The sequence below is a fragment of the Nycticebus coucang genome, chromosome 8 (genome assembly GCF_027406575.1).
Source record: "Nycticebus coucang isolate mNycCou1 chromosome 8, mNycCou1.pri, whole genome shotgun sequence".
Lineage (NCBI taxonomy): Eukaryota > Metazoa > Chordata > Mammalia > Primates > Lorisidae > Nycticebus > Nycticebus coucang.
The window spans coordinates 113,007,122-113,027,254 of NC_069787.1; the positions used below are offsets into that span (position 1 = coordinate 113,007,122).

General features: G+C 34.8%; 1 protein-coding gene across 2 annotated transcripts in view; it reads right to left on the minus strand.

Moving 5' to 3' along the window:
- PLOD2 (procollagen-lysine,2-oxoglutarate 5-dioxygenase 2) overlaps positions 1-20,133 on the minus strand; it is a 105,824-nt gene that overhangs the window by 22,412 nt on the left and 63,279 nt on the right. For both annotated transcript variants that reach the window (XM_053599891.1, XM_053599890.1), the window contains exons 5-10: positions 15,981-16,093; positions 13,730-13,793; positions 11,871-11,968; positions 6,207-6,308; positions 3,009-3,134; positions 1,147-1,268 (exon numbers count right to left, since the gene is read on the minus strand). In XM_053599891.1, the coding sequence (XP_053455866.1) occupies positions 1,147-1,268; positions 3,009-3,134; positions 6,207-6,308; positions 11,871-11,968; positions 13,730-13,793; positions 15,981-16,093 (625 nt within the window). The remainder of the gene's footprint in view (positions 1-1,146; positions 1,269-3,008; positions 3,135-6,206; positions 6,309-11,870; positions 11,969-13,729; positions 13,794-15,980; positions 16,094-20,133) is intronic.

Consider the following 20,133-nt stretch of genomic DNA (forward strand, 5'->3'; position numbering starts at 1 on the left):
TAAGTTAATCATATGACTCTTTACGTATTAATATTTTTAAATATAATTTGTATGGATTTATTTCTAAGATAGCTATTCTCCTCCTTCTTACCAGAGCTAAGAAGCCTATGTCTGCTTTTCCTGGTAGCATCTGTAAAATTATCATCAGGAATACCAAGGAATGAACTACTTGTGTTAACTGGGGTTATCTCTTTCCCAGTTCTGAGATCCCCACCCACACACTTTCTAACCCCCACCTGTTATCACTTTTTGCTGCTGTGTGTACTTTTCTAAGAAACTGCCAAACAGGATACTAGACAGAAATACTTGCTACAATTGTGCAAAATATCAAAGAAAATAAGTTCTGAATGTGGGGCCAAGGGATTCTCCAAAGAATAAATTATGGAATTTATTAGTTAATAAATTAGTAACAACATCAGTTTGGTTTCTTAGAGCCCTGTTTTCTACCTATTCCAATATCATCCCCTCCCAGACAGAATCCATCACTTTGAGTCTGAGTTTCCAGAGCTCAAGGCATTAGGGTTCTTACTAGATAAGGTATTCTCTAAAGGTGAGAAACCACCACATCTCTACCCTTTTTCCTGCAGCTCTAAACCCATTGCCTGGCATATTTGTTTAACATTCATCGAATAAATGATTGTTTTTTTCAATCTAGTTTTTCAAGACTATTAACAGAGTTTATTAATAGTCTAAAGCATAAAGGGGATAAACAAAGGGCCTAACATACGTCTTCTGGGGATTACACTATTATCTGGATCACTAGGAAAAGTAGCCAGTCCTACACACAGTTTTACCAGACACAACCTTCAAATAGTAAACTTAATTTTAAGTCACAGCTATGTTAGTCATATTATTCATTTATCTGCATTTTTAAAAAATCTTGATGTGCAGCTCAATTCACACTTTGATAAAATATATGAACTTCTAGTTGTTGAATGAAAAAAATGTAAGTAACTTCTCTGGTCCTTTACCTGTAAATAAGTACAAACACAGACATATTCTTGCTGTTGTGTGTGTATACATGCACAGACTCAAATAGTTCAGACTCCCAAGTTTAGCATATTAATTTTGAAAAAAAAGTTTATTTTTTTAAATTTTCTATAGTAGAATAATTTAACAAATTTAAACTTAAATTTATAAACATACATTCCCATGTTCCTGGCCTCCGCTTGACTTAGATTTTCTTCTGGTCCAACTATTTTTATAGTACTGATTTCATGTTTAGCTTTATCAAAAAACACTTTGATGTCCTTTTCATGATAAACTTCCTGTAACATATTGTAAAAATAAAAAATTAGAAATTAGGCAATAAATGAGGTATTCATATGCAGGGTGTGCGTCAAATTCAAAGTTGTGAATTCCACCATTCACATAATCATTCAAATACAGACAAAACAATAACCATATTACACATGTTATATGAAAATATCATTTAAATGCCATATGAGGAATCTAAAATACATAATATCTCTCAAAGGAGAAGATACTTCAAAATTCAACATCTACTGCTAGATAGGTGCTTGCATAAGTATTTAAAATCCTTCACACATTCTTGCATAAATACCTCAATTCCAAATAGTATAAAATATTTCCCACTGGATAAAGAAAAGTGGTTGTAGCATGAGAATCTTAGATAATCAACCTGGATATGTTGTAAGATATCTGGGGAAAAAATGTTTAGTAAATATAATAGATATTAATCTGAGTTGAAAATATAAATAACCATATTTTACAAAATAAATTGGTATAATATTCTTTAAAGCCAGAAAGAGAAATTTGAAAACGAAAGGGGAAGTTTAATGAATTTAATTGACAGATTAATGGGGACACAAACAACATGAATATTGTCAATTTGTGCGATTCAATTCAACTGTGCTGAAATTCAGATAAAATTACTATCTCCATCATTAGAGCACTTTAGAGTTTTTCATGTATCAAGTCTCTAAGCTTTCCAAAAATTTGGTATTTTTCACGGCTTGTTAAAAATCACTTATCATAAAAGTTGCATCGCGTTAATGTCAAATAAAAGACAAGATAAGAAAACTGCAGCCACTGAGGAATGTAAGGACCTACCAAAGTAGAGAAAATATAAACAAAACACACAATATGTAGAAACAATCCAAAACACGTCAGTGAAGTACATACATGTCACGGCACATTTTACAAGGGAAATGCACAATGTTTCACTCTTTTAAACCTAGTTAAACTGGTTTTCTGCAAATTTGCAATGTTCTCTGGAAAAGGTCAGTGATTGGCTGACTTGTACGGACAATGCAAACAAAAAGTATTAGAATGGAACTAAGAAAATGACACACCTCCCAGGTATGCAGCCTTTCTAGATGATGTTAAATACCAAATGTTTGAACAGAAAAGAGAGAAATGAATAAAACAAGATAACTGAGTAAAAATGTCTTTAAGTTAAGATTACATGTGGGAGGTGATACCAGGCTCTGGATGTTTTTGAAGAAAGTAACGGTATCGAAATCCTGTGGGGAGTGCATGCCACTGTGTGATTAATCAAAACAACATCCTATCTGGAAGCTTTTTCAAGTTCTGATGTTATCATAGTATGTTAAATTGCAAATAATCTAATGACCAGTTCTATAAAAGAACCCAAAGTCAAAGGAATGTAAGGCCTGTTACATCTCCTTCATTATATACTAAATTGAGTCATGTGAAAATAATAATACTTAGCCATTTTTGATCCACAAAAACTGGCATTTTCGGGGGCAGCGCCTGTGGCTCAAAGGGGTAGGTCACTGGCCCCATATGCCGGTGGTGGCAGGTTCAAACCCAGCCCCGGCCAGAAACTGCAAAAAAAAAAAAAAAAAAACCTGGCATTTTCACTTGGCTCACCCCAGTACTATGACTCTGAAATCTTTAGGTACCAAAAACGCAGGGATGTACATCCTCCACTGAATTTAGCCCAATTTTTTAGACATAACAATTATTTCCCCCAAAACCACAAAATAGCTTTCACGCAAAATATTCATTTCCCAAATACTTACTTTATTATGAATAAAAAGTTTAAGTGCTTCTTTTGGATAATCCAGTGTCAACAGTAGATCCAGAAACCGAGGTAGAAATGGGGTTGGTTGCTCGATAAAAACACCTATTGTTACATTTGGATGGACCTTTGTTTTATACCAAACACAAAAATAAATTATCATCAGTGTGGTTTTATTTTGATTCTATTCAAATCTTAGTACAACACAAAAAATTTAGAATCTCAATTCGACATAATCTGCCAAATCTTAATTGCCCTGTGGCAGTTCTCTAACACTTGAAATAAATTTTTGTGGACCCCATTAAAGAGATTTTACTGAATCCCATCTAGGTTATGAGTTCGGTTCAAAGAGGAAACCTCACTGCCATATTTAGCATATGAATGTAATTAAAGATAGTGCCTACTCCACCAGTCAGTGCTTCCTCTAAAATAGCCCTTGAAGAAACTTCTTCATCTCTGAAAGCTTTTTCAACAGTTTCATCTAGGAAACCAAAATGCCAATTGTGTTTCCATTTTCTTTTCCAGGCATAAGGTTTAGTGCTTAATTTGTAGTTCAAATAAAAGTGATCGTGGAGGACTTCAGACTTTATTTTTATCCTTAATCGCATTTTACTGTTTGTCTTTTACTATTACATCATATATATGAAAAGCTATTTTCTTTCATTAACATTTTTTAATCATATGTAGCATATCTATCTTATATGTTTTCTCAAATATTTTAGGTGTGTTTTAATGTGTAGTTTATCTTTTATGCACTGTGCAAAAACATCTGAAATATTCACTAGACACATCCTTGTGATGAGCAACATTTAGCAAAAGGAATGAAAGTTCCTGACTTCAAAAACTTATAATTGGATGGGAAGACAGAAACCCAACCACCCTGTAACACTGTTATTATCATAACTATATGGAAGACTTTATAGTGTCTTGTTAAAGTCATGCCTTAAAGCGTGATCTTAAGCACTACAGATTTTTAAAAATCGCAATATATTTAAGTACTGAGTTAGTTATCTCTTCCCATTTTTTTACACATGGTATTATAAATTTTTTTGCATAAAAGTACATGTTGTATGCTGGCATATTTCTTTTGTATATCAATTCTTTCACTTACCCGAATACTATTAAATGAATAAACAAATACCAGGAGCTATGTACAAAATATTTTCCCTTATAAAAGGTCTCTATTTGATAGAAAAAATTAGTTAAAATTTAGATCACAACTCTCCTTTACCAAATGAAATAATGCATTTCATTTAAATTTCATAATAGCTTTAGAAGTGATTTATTATTCCAAATTTGCAGTTGAGGAAAATTAGATTTAGAGAGCTAAGTAACTCAAAACACTTTGAATAGTAGACAAAAAGCTAGGCTTTAACACTCCATATTTCCATTTTTAATCTGTTTGTTTTTATATAATAGTGGTAGCAATATAACAGTTAACATTTCTTGAAGGCTGATCATTTCATACATATTAAATTTATACATATAAAATATCATTTCATTAACATATAATATCATATATATTTGTCATACATGTGTATGTAAAGTTTCATTTAACCACCGACCCTCTGAAATGGTCCCCATTATTCTTACATATAAAGAAACTTGCCTTTAGATACATCTAAAAACATGGTAAGACTGGAATATAACTATCCACACAATTTTAATTTTTATATTCCTATTCTATGATAATTGCGTATAGAAAGCACATAGTTTCATTTTGCATAATGGAAAGAACAGCTTTCCTTTCTATCATATTTTAACAGGCACTAATGCAAAATAGTTTAAGAATTAAGTAATATACTCCTACATGCAAAAAGAGATAAAATTTAATCCAAGTATTTTTCTAATAGAAAAATAAACTTTGCACTAGAAAGTTTATGACATGAAACAAAACAGATGAAAAGTATTAACACCTCCTCCAGAATACAACACTACTTTCAGCAAAAAAGATCTCAGGATGAATTTTTAAAGCATTTCATATGCAACTTCATTCAGAAATATTCCAACATTCTTTCCAGATAGGAAACGTTCAGTATGTTATGTAAGAGAAGAGCCAAAAAACATTTTCAAGTAAAATAGACTTCTATTCATAAACTCCTAAATGTACACAAGTTCCTCTTCATCTTCCTTTTAAACACTGATAAGATCTGAATTCTGGAGCTTGAGTATATGACAGCGTAAATATTCTGTATTTGCGTGGGTTGGGAATTACCAGAACTGTTTTCCTAGTAGTTTTACTTTTGCCTACATTGTTTCTATTTATCTGGCATGCTGGAGGTACTCAATAACCTACGGTGAATAAAGGGAAGAATCAGTCTTAATATCAAAGTGACATCCTAGAATCCAATCATTCCCACACATAATATTCTTCTAAGTCACTAGAGCAATTTTTGGAAGAACAGTGTTACTACAAGATATCCTAAAACTGCTCTGGCTAATGACAGAACAAAGAACCACAAAAATGTTTTATAGACTAATAATAAGTTATTTCTAACCCTCAAAGTATAAATCATAAAATGTAATTCTCTATGAAATACATACAAGAAACATCATGCCTGATACACAATGACATACAGATAAAATTTCCCAGTGGCCAAGAACATAAGGTCTGAAGCAGATTATCTAAACTCAAATCCCCACTCCAACACAAAACTGTGTGTCCCAGGCAAATTACTTACCTTTATGTACCTCCAATTTCTCATTTGTGAAACTGAGTCAGTAACAATACCTATGTTAGGGGCTTTAGGATGCTTACATGAGTTATTACATGTAGTTAGAACAGTTCTTTAATTATATGTTATTTTTTTAAATGATCAAATTTGAAAATCAAGTACAAATAAAATTAGTCAATAAAAATATTGAAGCATTATAATGATTTTTTTTCAATTTTTGCCAATACTTTGACCAAAATAACAGACTAAATCAGCACACAAGTATCCAGTCATAATAAGCTATTAAATATTAACTGCCACATCCCTTACATAGGGTTTAATTATTAACTGGCTCTGCTTTTAAAAACAGTTAAGAAACACAAATCTAGTAATTCTCTGAGTCACTGTATTTTAACATGGTGAGTCCATTATTTACCATATAATCAAAACTATAAAATAATTTACCTTTTCCCCTACAAATCACAGCATTTTATGACAATATACCTTTTAATTACTATATTCCACACATAGTAGATTCCACTTACATCTACTGCAGACAGGTCAATTGTATCAGATTCACAAAGAGTACAGCCCTTATCCTGGGTCCACGAATTAGGTATATAGTTTCCAAAATAATTCAAGAGAATCTAATAAAGAAAGGAAAATGGCATTTAAAAAAAACACTGGCCTCTCTCATTGATGTTTTCTCATTCTATAGTCATCTAACTTCAAACCCTGTTTTCTGCATTAGTTACATTTATTTAGTAAGTCTAGTAATATATCACCTGAATCAGGACTAACTAGAAATGGCAAAAAAATGTTTTATAAATCACAAAGTTCGTTTAATTTCATATCATACAAGTATAAATACTGGTAAACACAATTAAAAAGAAATATTGTCAAACAATGAAACACAGTTTAAATGGGCTGAAACCTCTTAGCAAAAACACAAATAAGAGTCATATGCACAGTAATTTAGTAATAAGATAAGTATATGTAAAGGCCAGACATTTACAGTAAATGGGACACTAGTCATGTAACATCCGACCAACATGTCACTACACAAAACAAATAATGAGTAACTTTCATCACCAAGAGGCACTAAGCTCTTCTAGGACATTATCCTACTACAAATTAGGCATCTGAGCGGTGACTTGGGCATGTGTCAGGAAGAGATAGCATTTTAAATAATCTAGTGCCATCACCCCACAAATCCACAAAGAAACTAAAGAGTGATTCTGCTTTCCACACACCTTCTTCAGATCTCTTAGTGGTCTCCACTGCAACTTCACTCACCTTAAGCAGCTACTGGCATTCCTTATAACTGTAAAATCTGTGATCTGGGGGGTGTGTGTGTGTGTGGGTGGGTGGGTGCGCGCGGGCGTTTTATGAGACAGGTGAGCAAAGTCAGATGGGGACAAACGTAAACTAAGTAGGATTTGCTCTAACTCCTCAAAAATACCTTGAATGTCCATCCCTACAGTTAGAACAGTTTAGGGAAAATCGATAATAGATAATAAATAAAATTACTATACTTTCTGTGATTTAAATATCTAATAGTAGTAAGAGCATTTGTAGTTTTTTTCTTATCCTTTCTTTCTAAAAACTATAATTTTGCCCCATGCTCTTAAGAGGAATCACTTAGAATCCTCATTATGCTTATTCAATCAATAATTACTTATTGCAAACTTGTGGTGAAATAAAAAGAAAAAATGCCTATATGCTAAATGTTAAATATGGGGGCCAGAAAATGTAAAGCACTGCCAACTAGATTTTTCTAGCTTCCTATAGCCCTAAGGTAGATGATAAAAGTAGAAGAGATGAGGTAGTCAGTGAGTACCAGGATGGCACATTCCTCTCAAATACTAGGGATTCTGTCCAAATATTTTTATGGTGCTGAAACTGAAATAAATGCTGCTGAAACAAGAACACTGTTAATTAAAAGTGGGAAATTCTTTGTAACACACAAACATTGTAAATACGGCTACATTTAATCCTTATAGCAAACTCGGAAGACATGGACCAGTAACTCATTCACATTCATTCTGGAGGACATTATAACTCAAGAAACAAACTACAAGGCAGGAAATATGTATTTGTGACATTTGTTAATGACACTTTATGAGTTAATGTGGTCATTTTACCTGCCTTTATAATAAAAACAGAAATAAAAATTACTATTAATTTTCAAATGAAAAATTCAAACATTAAATCACTACTGTTTTACAAAATAATACGGTTTTGAAGAGAAAAAAAGAGACTTACAGAAAAATAAACCCTCAATTAAGCATTATTTCTGAAAGATGAAAATGTGCTAGTGTGAATGCCCAGTTTGGTTTTAAATGTCCCAGAAAAGAATATTTTTTAAAGAAAAGAAAAATCCCCCAAATATTTTTGTTCATATCTAAACTCCCCATCACATACAAAGGCTGGCACATTCTCTGTCTTAGAAATCTCATAAAAAATTTATTACTTATATCATTAAATTATTGATTAGTCTAATAGAATCCCTATCAGGGGTCCTCAAACTACGGCCTGCGGCCACATGAGGCGGTGTGATTTGTTCCCGTTTTGTTTTTTTACTTCAAAATAAGATACGTGCAGTGTGCATAGGAATTTGTTCATAGTTTTTTTTTTTGTTTTTTTAACTATAGTCTGGCCCTCCAGCGGTCTGAGGACAGTGAACTAGCCTCCTGTTTAAAAAGTTTGAGGACCCCATAAAAAGGCATAACTTTTAGTTTTCAGAATTAAAACTATTTTGTAACTTTTCTCCTTTCTGCTTTTTATGTCAACTTGTTTCAAAGATAATTAAGATTTTTGGAAATATTACCTTTCTTTTAATTGGTATAAATTTGGGGGGCACTAGTGTAGTTTTGGTACATGAACATGTTGCACTGTGGTAAAGTCTGGGCTTTTAGTGTAACCACCACCCAAACAGTGTTATCTCGTGCCCCTGAAGTCATTGCTCATCCCTCAGCCCCCTCCCACGCTCCTACCCGTCCTTCTCCAGTGTCTATTAGTGCCCTGTCTTTGTCCATGTATACACATTACTTAGCCTCCACTTACAACTGAGAGTATATGGTATTTGACTTTCTCTTTCCGAGTTATTTCACTTTTGACTGGAAACTTCTCTCTTTTGGCTCTCTCACTACACAGGCAGAAGTCATTCGTCACTGCCACCCCCTATTTACATCTGTTTTCTGCATAAAAACTGCAGATATTTCTGCTGGCACTTGTGGAAAGTATAGAAGACTATTTACGTAGTTGCGTCACTCAAGGCACTCCCAGGCTAATAAGCAGTAGTATTTTCCTGATTATTCTTTCATAATATCAAAATGTCTTCAAGTATGATGTCATTTTCATTGGCAGAGAAACTTGTCTAACCAAATCCTTTCCTTCTTTCTTTCTTTTCCAAATTTATCCAATTAATCAAGGTCACAGTGACCCACCCAAGCCCTGTGGCTTTGATACACAAAATTAAAGCCCCTATTTTTAACGCAAATCAAATTAGCTTCAGAAATGACTTGTTTTCATATATATATCAGGTAATCTGATCATCTCATGCTTAATTTCCTTTTGTATAAAAATATCACTAATTTCATAACGATTGCCTTAAGATATATATTATCTAATTCATGTATTTTTTTAAAAGGTTGGGCATTAAAGTAAGCATTTTATATTACTACAAATTAATAAGCTTCAAGAAGAAAAAGTTCAAACCTGAAATCATATCTATCTAAAAATTGATTTACTTCACATTACTATCTAGACAAGCATGAAAAGAATTGTTTAGAATATAAAAAATAAAATGCTAATTGAGAAACATAAAATTTTTAATTAAAAACAAATGAAAAATATAATTCTCTCAGATATAAACTGAAAAGATATAAAAACTGAAAGAAGCTATGAATTAAAACTATATGGGTAGGTAATGGACTATTAAGTGATTTTTAAAATGACTTATAATTTTAAAATTATTCTATCCAATAGCAAAACATTTCGGGAAAGTAGCTAAGAAATAAACTCCTTTTTATATATTTTGTGACTATAAATACACTTACTGTTTGTAGGTTACATATATAATTTTAAATGAAAAAATTGGCTTAAATGCTACCATTTAGATCAGTATTACAGTTCAAAATTACTAACAAAACCTTCCTCTCTAAACAAGGTAATACATGAAACCAAGGATAAGACTAATACAAAAAAATCTTTCCACCCTTTATAAAGATGATAGTAAAGTTCACAATAGTTTGCTTTCTTTCCCCATCAGCTTGGACAAGGGGAATGTAACATGATACGCTCATGTGAATCTACTTAAATTTCACATAATACTATGAAATAAAGTATTACAGTAATTGAATGCTTACATGTACCGTTTCTGTCAAGCTTTTATTTTATACCTAAAATAATTTTTATAATAAAATGTACTTTGTTTTTTATTGTCACACAGAATAATCAGAAATTAACTAGGGCCAAATATGGTGGCTCAAGCCTATAATCCTAGCACTATGGGAGGCTGAGAATGGTGAGTTCAAGAATTGGAGCCCAATAGCGAGACCCCATCTCTGTTAAAATACTAGCCAGGCATTGTGGTGGGCACCTGAAGTCCCAGCTACTAGGGAGGCTGAGGCAAGAGGATCACTTGAGTCCACCAGTTTGAGGCTGCCATGGGTTATGATGTCATGGCATTCTCCCCAGGGTGAAAGACTGAGACTTTGTCTCAAAAAATAAAAATAAAAAAAAGAAAAGAAAAAAGATAGCCAGGCGTTGTGGCGGGCGCCTGTAGTCCCAGCTACTCGGGAGGCTGAGGCAAAGAATCGCTTAAGCCCAGGAGTTGGAGGTTGCTGTGAGCTGTGTGATGCCATGGCACTCTACCAAGGGCCATAAAGTGAGACTCTGTCTCTACAAAAAAAAAAAAAAAAAAAGAAAGAAAAGAAAAAAGAAAGAAATTAACTAAATAGGATGTCAGGAAAAAGATAATAGGCTCCTCACATAGCTTAAAATGAAAAAAACAGTGATAGCCCAAACTGTATATTTTACAAGAACACTTAACATTTCTTAGTACACATAGGGTCCCTCTAAATTATTAAGGAATAGTGCTTTTTTCCCTGTAATAAGTCCTTTAGTCACTCTTTAATGCTCTAGTAAACATCTCATAGAAATTTCAAAGGAATTGAAATTACTGAACATCAGGCCTTATCCACAATAGCTCAATCTCAGGACCAAAGCTCATTCTTCAAAGACATTTAGGTTTGATTAAAGTATTACTGTATATTACCAAGTAGAAACAGCACACTATTCAGTTTGGGGAGAAGTCGGGTTGTACTAGCTCTTGCTCAATTGGCACTAACAGTTTCACACACAGTGAGTTAAAACAGAAACTACACACGGTAAAAGACTTCAGACTAAAGACATCCATTTAGCCAATTTGCCTGGGGAAAGTTATGAGTTCATTTATCAAATTTTCCTAGGGAAATTTACTGAATTTGATAATTTTTTGCCTTGCCAGAAAAGAACAAATCTGCCTTCCCACTCCAGAGAATAATGCTAGGTCATTAACTGTTTATAGATTCTTGAATTCAATCAAGATTTATTGAAAACCTAGTATATTATACATGTGCTGGACCCCAGGGAAACAAATGTAAACAAGATACATGTGATTTCTGTCATTCATAGGCGAAAGGCCTGATAAGAGACTCAGGAAAAAAGGTAAATAATCACTGTAATCAATTAGCATGAATACAGATGACAATTAAGTTTGGGAATTTATCCTAGAAAAATTGCTACATATACCTCATGCTAAACATCACGCACTGATGCCAGCACCTAGTCTGCTCTTTAAAGTACTTTAAGTAGGACAAGTTCTTGAACTTAATTGTCAGACCTCATATGATGACACCTCTAATAGCCATTTCATTAAAAGAGCTCAAAAAATGCTTTGAAGAGTGTACTATGCCCTGACATAGGTGCATAGCTTCCCGAGGGGAGTCCTTCAAAGGTAACAGTAGTAATATTCAGCAATGATAGATGGAGCACTGAGTTTGCAAACTTCTTGTTTGATGTCGTACTGTATAAAAGATGATGATGTAAAATGTTGGCACCAAAATAAAGCCTTCTAAATATTTTTTTAAAGATGGTGTTCCACGTATCTCTCCATAGTCTGTCTCCAAGAAAGAGGGAGCCAGGTAAAAGTCACTGTCACTCACCTTGGTGGGTCCATTTCCATTAATTGCCACTGGTAATGTTTCATAAAATGTATTCTTAACTCTTGCTTTGCCATTTTCAAATTTTAAAACAACTTCATCTGGGTTAAAAAGAGAAAACAGGTTTTAGTAATTGTTGTGTATGTGTGTGTGTCTGTGTGGTATTACTGTGAAATATGTTATGGATACAAATTCTATGTGGTATGATACTTTTAGAAACTTTGCCTGTTTCAAGTCAGTAGATCTCCAGTTGAATGACAATGACACAGATACATACTCAGGTGTGCCTTCCTCACTGAAACCCCGCACTAAAAAATGACTCAGGTACTAACCCACCAGGCTGGTAAAAGAAAAGCATCTTTAAATCCTGCCTCTGGTTCTTGATAGTAATGTGATACTAGCTGAGTTAAATTATTTTTTTGATGTATTCATAGGTAAATGGCATGCATGCTTGCCTTGCAGAGTTATTATGAGGATAGAAATGATAGAAACAATATATGTTTGAATTGTGAATAGATACCTGGCTTAAGCAAGGTGTCTACACTTGACCATCATTGATAGTATTTCTAGTTCTTAAAAATCAAGCATGCAACCATCCAGAAATAATATAAGTCAGAGAGGAGCAGAAAGAGGTTTTTGTTTTCAGGTTCTTTTCCTCACTTTTCTTGAGTATTCAAAACTAAATGTTTTCCATTCTGAGACTCTTTTTACTATATGAATTGAAGAATTACAATGTATTTTTTATTTTTAAAGTAATGCACTAATGACTCAAGGTATTTTGATTATATATATTGATTAATTTTAATATAGTAGTGTATTTTCAAAAGCACACGTGCATCTGAACACATGCAAATGCACAGGAGTACAGACTCTCTCTCTCTCTCTCACACACACACACACACACACACACACTCTTCCACAGCTGCCTGGATTACTGTCTCCAGTCACCTTTCAACTAAGTCAAAGACCCTACTCTAACATTCCTAGGTAATTCACAATACAAAGAATTTATACTGAAAATATTTAATAATAAAGTATAATTTATTTGTAAGTATATCTAAAGCCCCCAGATGGACTGCGCATGGTGGCTGATGCCACCACTCTTGGAGGCTGAAGTGCATGGATGCCTTGAGTCTAGGAGTTTGAGACCAGCCTGGACAAAATAGTGAGACTGTGTCTTTACACACACAAAAAAAAAAAAATTAAAAAAAAAAAATCAGGCAGGCACAGTAGCACATGCCTATAGCCTTAGCTATTTGGGAAGCTGAGGCGGGAAGACTGCTTGAGCCAGGAGTTTGAGACTTCAGTGAGCCCACCACTACAATAAACCCCCAGATGGTGAGACACTGAATTTTAAGTTAATTAATTTTAAGGGCCAGAAGATTTTTTTCACAGCAGTCTTAGGAAATAATTTTAACTTAATGTACTGAACTATATCAAGCTAAGCTCAAGCCAACATTTTTTTTTTTTTTTTTTAAGAGACAGAGTCTCACCTTATTGCCCTCAGTAGAGTGCTGTGGCCTCACACAGCTCACAGCAACCTCCAACTCCTGAGCTTAGGTGATTCTCTTGCCTCAGCCTCCTGAGTAGCTTGGACTACAGGTGCCCACCACAACGCCTGGCTATTTTTTTGTTGCAGTTTGGCCAGGGCCTGGTTCAAACCCACCACCACCCTTGGTATATGGGGCCAGTGCCCTACTCTCTGAGTCACAGGCACTGCCCAAATCCAACATTTTTTAAATGATGCAATATCTACACTGTAAATCTTAATCCCAGCAGCCATTAACATAATAAAAGAAAGAAAGTTGAAAATACAAGTGTTCATTTGTATGCATAAATGATCTGGTATTTAGGAACCATACCTATGGCTCCATTTAAGATCTGGAAAATTTTGCATTTGTGATCCAATGTGATGTTAATAGCTTCCTAAAAAATAAAGAATAGAAATAATATTGAAAATAATGACAAAAACAGCAAACACCACAATCATGCTAATATAGTTTGGGGGAGATTTAAAGTATAAAATTCTTGTGTTAAGTGTCTAATGAACATATGTAGGTGACTGAAATACTTAGGAATAACACAGAAACAACTAATAGTTGCAACTCACTGTAAAGTGCACTTAAAGAAAATCATGTTTCCTAATGACAGCACTAACAAATACATAATTTAAGAAATTTTATAACTATATTTATTACATACAGCAAATTTGTGAAATATTAACTTATATTAGGGAAATATAATAAAAATATTTTCAAATCAGAAAACTTTGGTTTTACTTTAGTCCAAAGTTTCACTTAATTCAATTTCAAAAATGTTCTCTCTAGGGCCTATAGTAGACTACTTAGTGTTCCCAACATCCATCCATCCCCCCAGATCACAGATTTTCAGTAGGACACCTGTGCTTATACTAAAAAACAAAATTCCTTTGATATATTAGGTGTGGCCACATAAATATGTTTTGGTCAAAGAAAGTACTCTGTGAGACATCTAGGCAGGTCACTAAAAGAGAGTAGATGCAAACTAGATGGCCTATCTTTTTACTATTCTGCCTTTTAGCTGCCGAAATCTGAATGCAATGTCTGGAACTCAAGTTGCTACTTTGGACAAGGATGTTATATCGAAACAAAGAGTTATGGATGAAGGGTAGAAAAACAAAGAGCTATTCCTCTGGATGCCATAAAGCTGCCGTAACAGCCTTGTGCTCCCTACCTCTTAATTTTTTTTAATTTTTTAAAGAGGAAAAAATGTTTTTAAATATCTATTTATTAAGCCACTGCTATTCTGAGTTGCTCTGTTTGTGACAATACCAGTATTGCTACCAATAAAAGGCATAAAGTTGTGTCTTTATCATAGTCTCATGGATCATCAGGGTCTAAGCTCTTTGGGATTTTATTTTATTTCTTTAAATCCTCAAGCTCCAAATTCTCAAATATTCTAAATCCACAAATTGGCTAGATAGTCCCATAGGATTTTACTAAGGGAATTTACTTGACCAACCATACCCACAGGCCACCAAACACTTGGACACATACAAGGGTTTTTAACCTCAATGTCTCCCCAGCATCTCTGATCTCTAGGCTTCAAATCACAGGGAAGTCCCAGTCCTCAGTAGTGTCACAGGCAAGTTTAAATTTACAAACTGTCTTTTGAGTGAACTTATTCATATGCCTTTTCAAATATCCAAAGAAAGTATTCTTTTTTTATGTTTCCTATATATTTGCATAATTTTCTTTTTATTGTTTTTTTATTGTTGGGGATTCGTTGAGGGTACAAAAAGCCAGGTTACACTGATTGCATTTGTTAGGTAAAGTCCCTCTTGCGATCATGTCTTGCCCCCATAAGATGTGGCACACATCAAAGCCCCACTCCTCTCCCTCCGTCCCTCTATAACCAAGTAAATACATGAATTCAATGCCAACATCTCATGAAACAGAAGGAAAATTCAGTTCCGGAAAACTCAGGGTTCAATTACTACCGTGTCATTGAATAACTGTGTGGCTTCAGTTTTTCTGTTGGTAAACTGTGGCTACAGAGTATGCCCTCACCTACCTAGGATCCAAGAAAGGACAGCTATCTGTTCAAAAAATTGACAGAATAATGATCTCATTATCATTTCTTTCAATCTCCAAAGTCAAAGGTTTTGATATAACTCATTCTGTTACTATAAGGCAGATTTGGAAGTTGAACATGCCGTGGAAGTGGGACCATAACATTAGTGTGAGAGCTGCCACTTCATTTTAGCAAGCAGTTATTTCAATATGTGTTTCAACATAGCTCTGGAGAAAGAGCAGGATCTTGTACCTTTCCTCCTATCCTTTTGCTAGATCCACCCAAGTCTGGCCACCAAAAAGAAGCTATAAAGACACAATAAGCTAGAGCTTACATCCAGCCAGGTGAGAAAAACCAATCTCACTTACTTATTGTTTATTTCACTGACTCATACTATTTAAAATATATTATTCACAAGATTTTGAAATTCAGTTTTACAGCTGCCACACTAGACTTGTTTGTGACGACACCACAATGAAATCCATTGTTTCTGACCATTCCACATCAATACCATAACAAAGCAACAAAAAATAAAAAAGTAAAATGTAGATTGCTACATACCCTTTTCACTGGATCAATATAAATTTTAGTGTAAAAGAGCTGATCATCATCATTATCCTGGAGATTCCATTGTTGAACTATACGATTGATGTATGGAGCATAACCAATAAATCCTGCAACAGGATATAGACAGAATAGAAAACTCAGCATCCAAAGACTGAAATTCATGCCTATGTTAACCCCATTGACCAGCTGCAGAGCTGCAAAGTCATGAGGCTTAATCCTTAGGTTGTTATTTCACAGCTCAACATTAAAAAAAAAAAAGTTATTAAGTGTTCCTTGTTTTATATTAATATACAAACTGCAAAAAAGTAATTACTATCCACTGTAAAAACAGGAAATAATCAAGTGCTCTCTTTAAATAAATATGTCACCAAATTAATTGACACAAGAGGGAGAACTAATGTTTTCCAAGGCTCCTAAGCCAAAAATGTTACTGGGAAAAGAACAGAGAGAATAATATATAAGAATTTTCTCTCTGACCTTCTAAAAAAAAATCTCTTCTTTGGATTCTCTGCAGAGGACTCACTGTTTCTGAAAGAAAACAATCTCTACTACAGTGGTTTTCCTGTCAGTGCCAAAGACATTAATTCATTCAATGGAATGTTGGATTTGTCACTGACTGCAAACATCCTGAAGACATTTCAGATCTAGAATATTTTTGGAATGTTTCCATTACTTGGGCAAGTTGTTACTGTGCCTGCTAAACCATTTTCTGGCTAGGTTTTGTGTGTCATAGCCTGGAAAAACGCAGTCTAAAATTGGATTGTTCCCCTTGGCCTTAGAGCATAAGCATTAAATCCACCACTAACGTTTGTCTATGACAAACCCAAACAGGATTATTTTCCTGTTGGAGTCCTCCTCTGAATTATGGAAACTAAGCCAAGCTGCTATGTTTCATCGACATACAATACTTTAAAAAAGGGACCAATGTTACTCCTGTGAATTGAAAGGATACCTAATTTTTTACCCTCAAGATCAAAAATTTCCCATAAGAATGAAAGAATTAAGAGGCAGAGACAAGATGGCTGCTGAAGCCAGCTTTCCACAGAGGCTCCCATCCAGAAGGAGAGTTAAAGGACAGAAATTTAGCTAGTAACCGGGTAGATTTGAGCTGCACCAAGAGACAAGGTTGAAGAATGCACATCAACCCTGCTGAGGCGAGTTGCGACCCCAAGGATACAAACAAAAGGTACAAAATCCATCACCAAGTGGATGGGAGTCCCCTCCCCCATGAGAACGGCTCAGAGTGCCCCACAAACAAATGAACAGAGTTCAAAGGTCCTCCTACTACACTCAATGGGAGAGACCCTCTAAAAACTGGAACTACCTCCCCTACTAGGGTGCCATGGCGTTCTCCTCCCAGGCATAAAACTGTATAAAACTGTATAAAACTGTATATATTCTCTACCTGCAACTCTGAGCTCCCAGCACTCCCCTCCACTCGCACTCTGAGGTCTGGAGGCCTGTCCCCCAGGAGTCCAGATTCTTGGGTGATTTCTCGAGGGGTGTGGACAGGGCCTAAACTGCAGCTGGTCAGTGTTAACTCTGGGGCACGGGAGTGAGGAGATGATGGTTGGCTGAGAGAGAACCACACTGGAGCTGCAGTGCCCCAAGGCGCCGAGCAGCAGCCGTCTTTTAGCAACAATAGGGCTCACTCCCAGATATTCTGAGGCCACACCCCCCATCTCCCTGGGCAACCAGAGGAGGCTGGGCATCTACTCAGGTGGCAACCACCATGGAACAGATCTGGGAAGGAATACAGCAGTGTCTCAGGTTACAAAATCAACATTCATAAATCAGTAGCCTTTATATATACCAACAACAGTCAAGCTGAAAAAACAGTTAAGGACTCTATTCCATCCACAGTAATGCTAAAGAAGATGAAATATTTGGGAGTTTATCTAACAAAGGACATGAAAGATCTCTATAAAAAAAACTATGAAACTCTAAGAAAAGAAATAGCTGAAAATGTTAACAAATGGAAAAACATACCATGCTCATGGCTGGGAAGAATCAATACTGTTAAAATGTTCATACTACCCAAAGCAATATACAATTTTAATGCAATCCCTATTAAAGCTCCACTGTCATACTTTAAAGATCTTGAAGAAATAATACTTCTTTTTATATGGAATCAGAAAAAAAACTCGAATAGCCAAGACATTACTCAGAAATAAAAACAAAGCAGGAGGAATCACGCTACCATACCTCAGACTATAGTATAAATCGATAGTGATCAAAATGGCAAGGTACTGGCACAAAAACAGAGAAGTAGATGTCTGGAACAGAATATAGAACCAAGAGATGAATGTAGCTACTTACCGTTATTTGATCTTTGACAAGCCAATTAAAAACATTCACATTTTTAACATTTGTTAAAAAGATTCCCTATTTAACAAATGGTGCTGGGTGAACAGGCTGGCAACCTGTAGAAGACTGAAACTGGTTCCACACCTTTCACCATTAACTAAGATAGACTCTCACTGGATTAAAGATTTAAAATAAGACATGAAACTAAAATACTAGAAGAGAGTGCAGGGAAAACCTTTGAATAAATCAGTCTGGGCGAGTATTTTATGAGGAGGACTCCCCCAGGCAATTGAAGCAGCTTCAAAAATACACTACTGAGACCTGATCAAACTAAAAAGCTTCAGCACAGCCAAGAGCACAGTAAGTAAAGCAAGCAAACAGCCATCAGAATGGGAGAAGATATTTGCAGGTTATGTTTCCGACAAAGGTTTAATAACCAGAATTCACAGAGAACTCAACATATAAGCAAGAAAAGAACAAGTGATCCCATCGCAGGCTGGGCAAGGGAATTGAAGAGAAACTTCTCTGAAGAAGACAGACGCACGGCCTACAGACATATGAAAAAATGCTCATCATCTTTAATCATCAGAGAAATGCAAATCAAAACTACTTTGAGATATCATCTAACTCCAGTAAGATTAGCCCATGTCACAAAATCCCAAGACCAGAGATGTTGGCGTGGATGTGGAGAAAAGGGAACACTTCTACACTACTGGTGGGAATGCAAATTAATACATTCCTTTTGGAAAGATGTTTGGAGAACACTTAGAGATCTAAAAATAGATCTGCTATTCAATCCCATAATTCCTCTACTAGGCATATACCCAGAAGACCAAAAATCACATCATAACAAAGATATTTGTACCAGAATGCTTATTGCAGCTCAACTCATAATTGCTAAGTCATGGAAAAAGCCCAGGTGCCTATCGATCCACAGACGGATTAATAAATTGTGGTCTATGTACACCATGGAATATTATGCAGCCTTAAAGAAAGATGGAGACTTTACCTCTTTCATGTTTACATGGATGGAGCTGGAACATATTCTTCTTAGTAAAGTATCTCAAGAATGAAAGAAAAAGTATCCAATGTACTCAGCCCTACTATGAAACTAATTTATGGGTTTCACAGGAAAGCTATAACCCAGTTATAACCTAAGAATAGGGGGAAGGGGGCAAGGGAGGTGGGCAGAGGGCAGGGGTTTGGTGGGATTACACCTGCAATGCATCTTACAAGGGTGTATGTGAAACTGAGTAAATGTAGAATGTAAATGTCTTAACACAATAACTAAGAAAATGCCAGGAAGGCTATGTTAACCAGTGTGATGAAAATGTGTCAAACCGTGTATAAAACCAGTGTATGGTGCCCCATGATTGCATTAATGTACACAGCTATGATTTAACAAAAAAAAAAAAGAATGAAAGAATTAAAAGAAATAGATCTAGGGAAAATTGCTAACTAGAGAAAACAAGACAAAATGAAAATATGACAATAACTACTAAGTGGTTGCTTGGTTTTCATTATTCTTGCCAATAAAAAAATCCTAGAGCACTGAAAGATAAGACATTTTGTAATTCCTATGGCCAATCTTCTGGGATGAAAAATATCCCAAGTGGTAACACATGACCTTTTCCAATAGTTTATACTACTATTCTTCAAAAGTATGTTTCCTTATTTTTTTACAAATCCCAAGTGTTCTTAATAAATGAAAGTGAATTATCTGTTTTCACAGTATGTAATACATTATTTTATGTGATTTCATAGTATGTCATACATATTTTATGTGATTTATATTTTCTATCAAAAATCATTTTTAAAAACTATACCCAGAAACCTAACT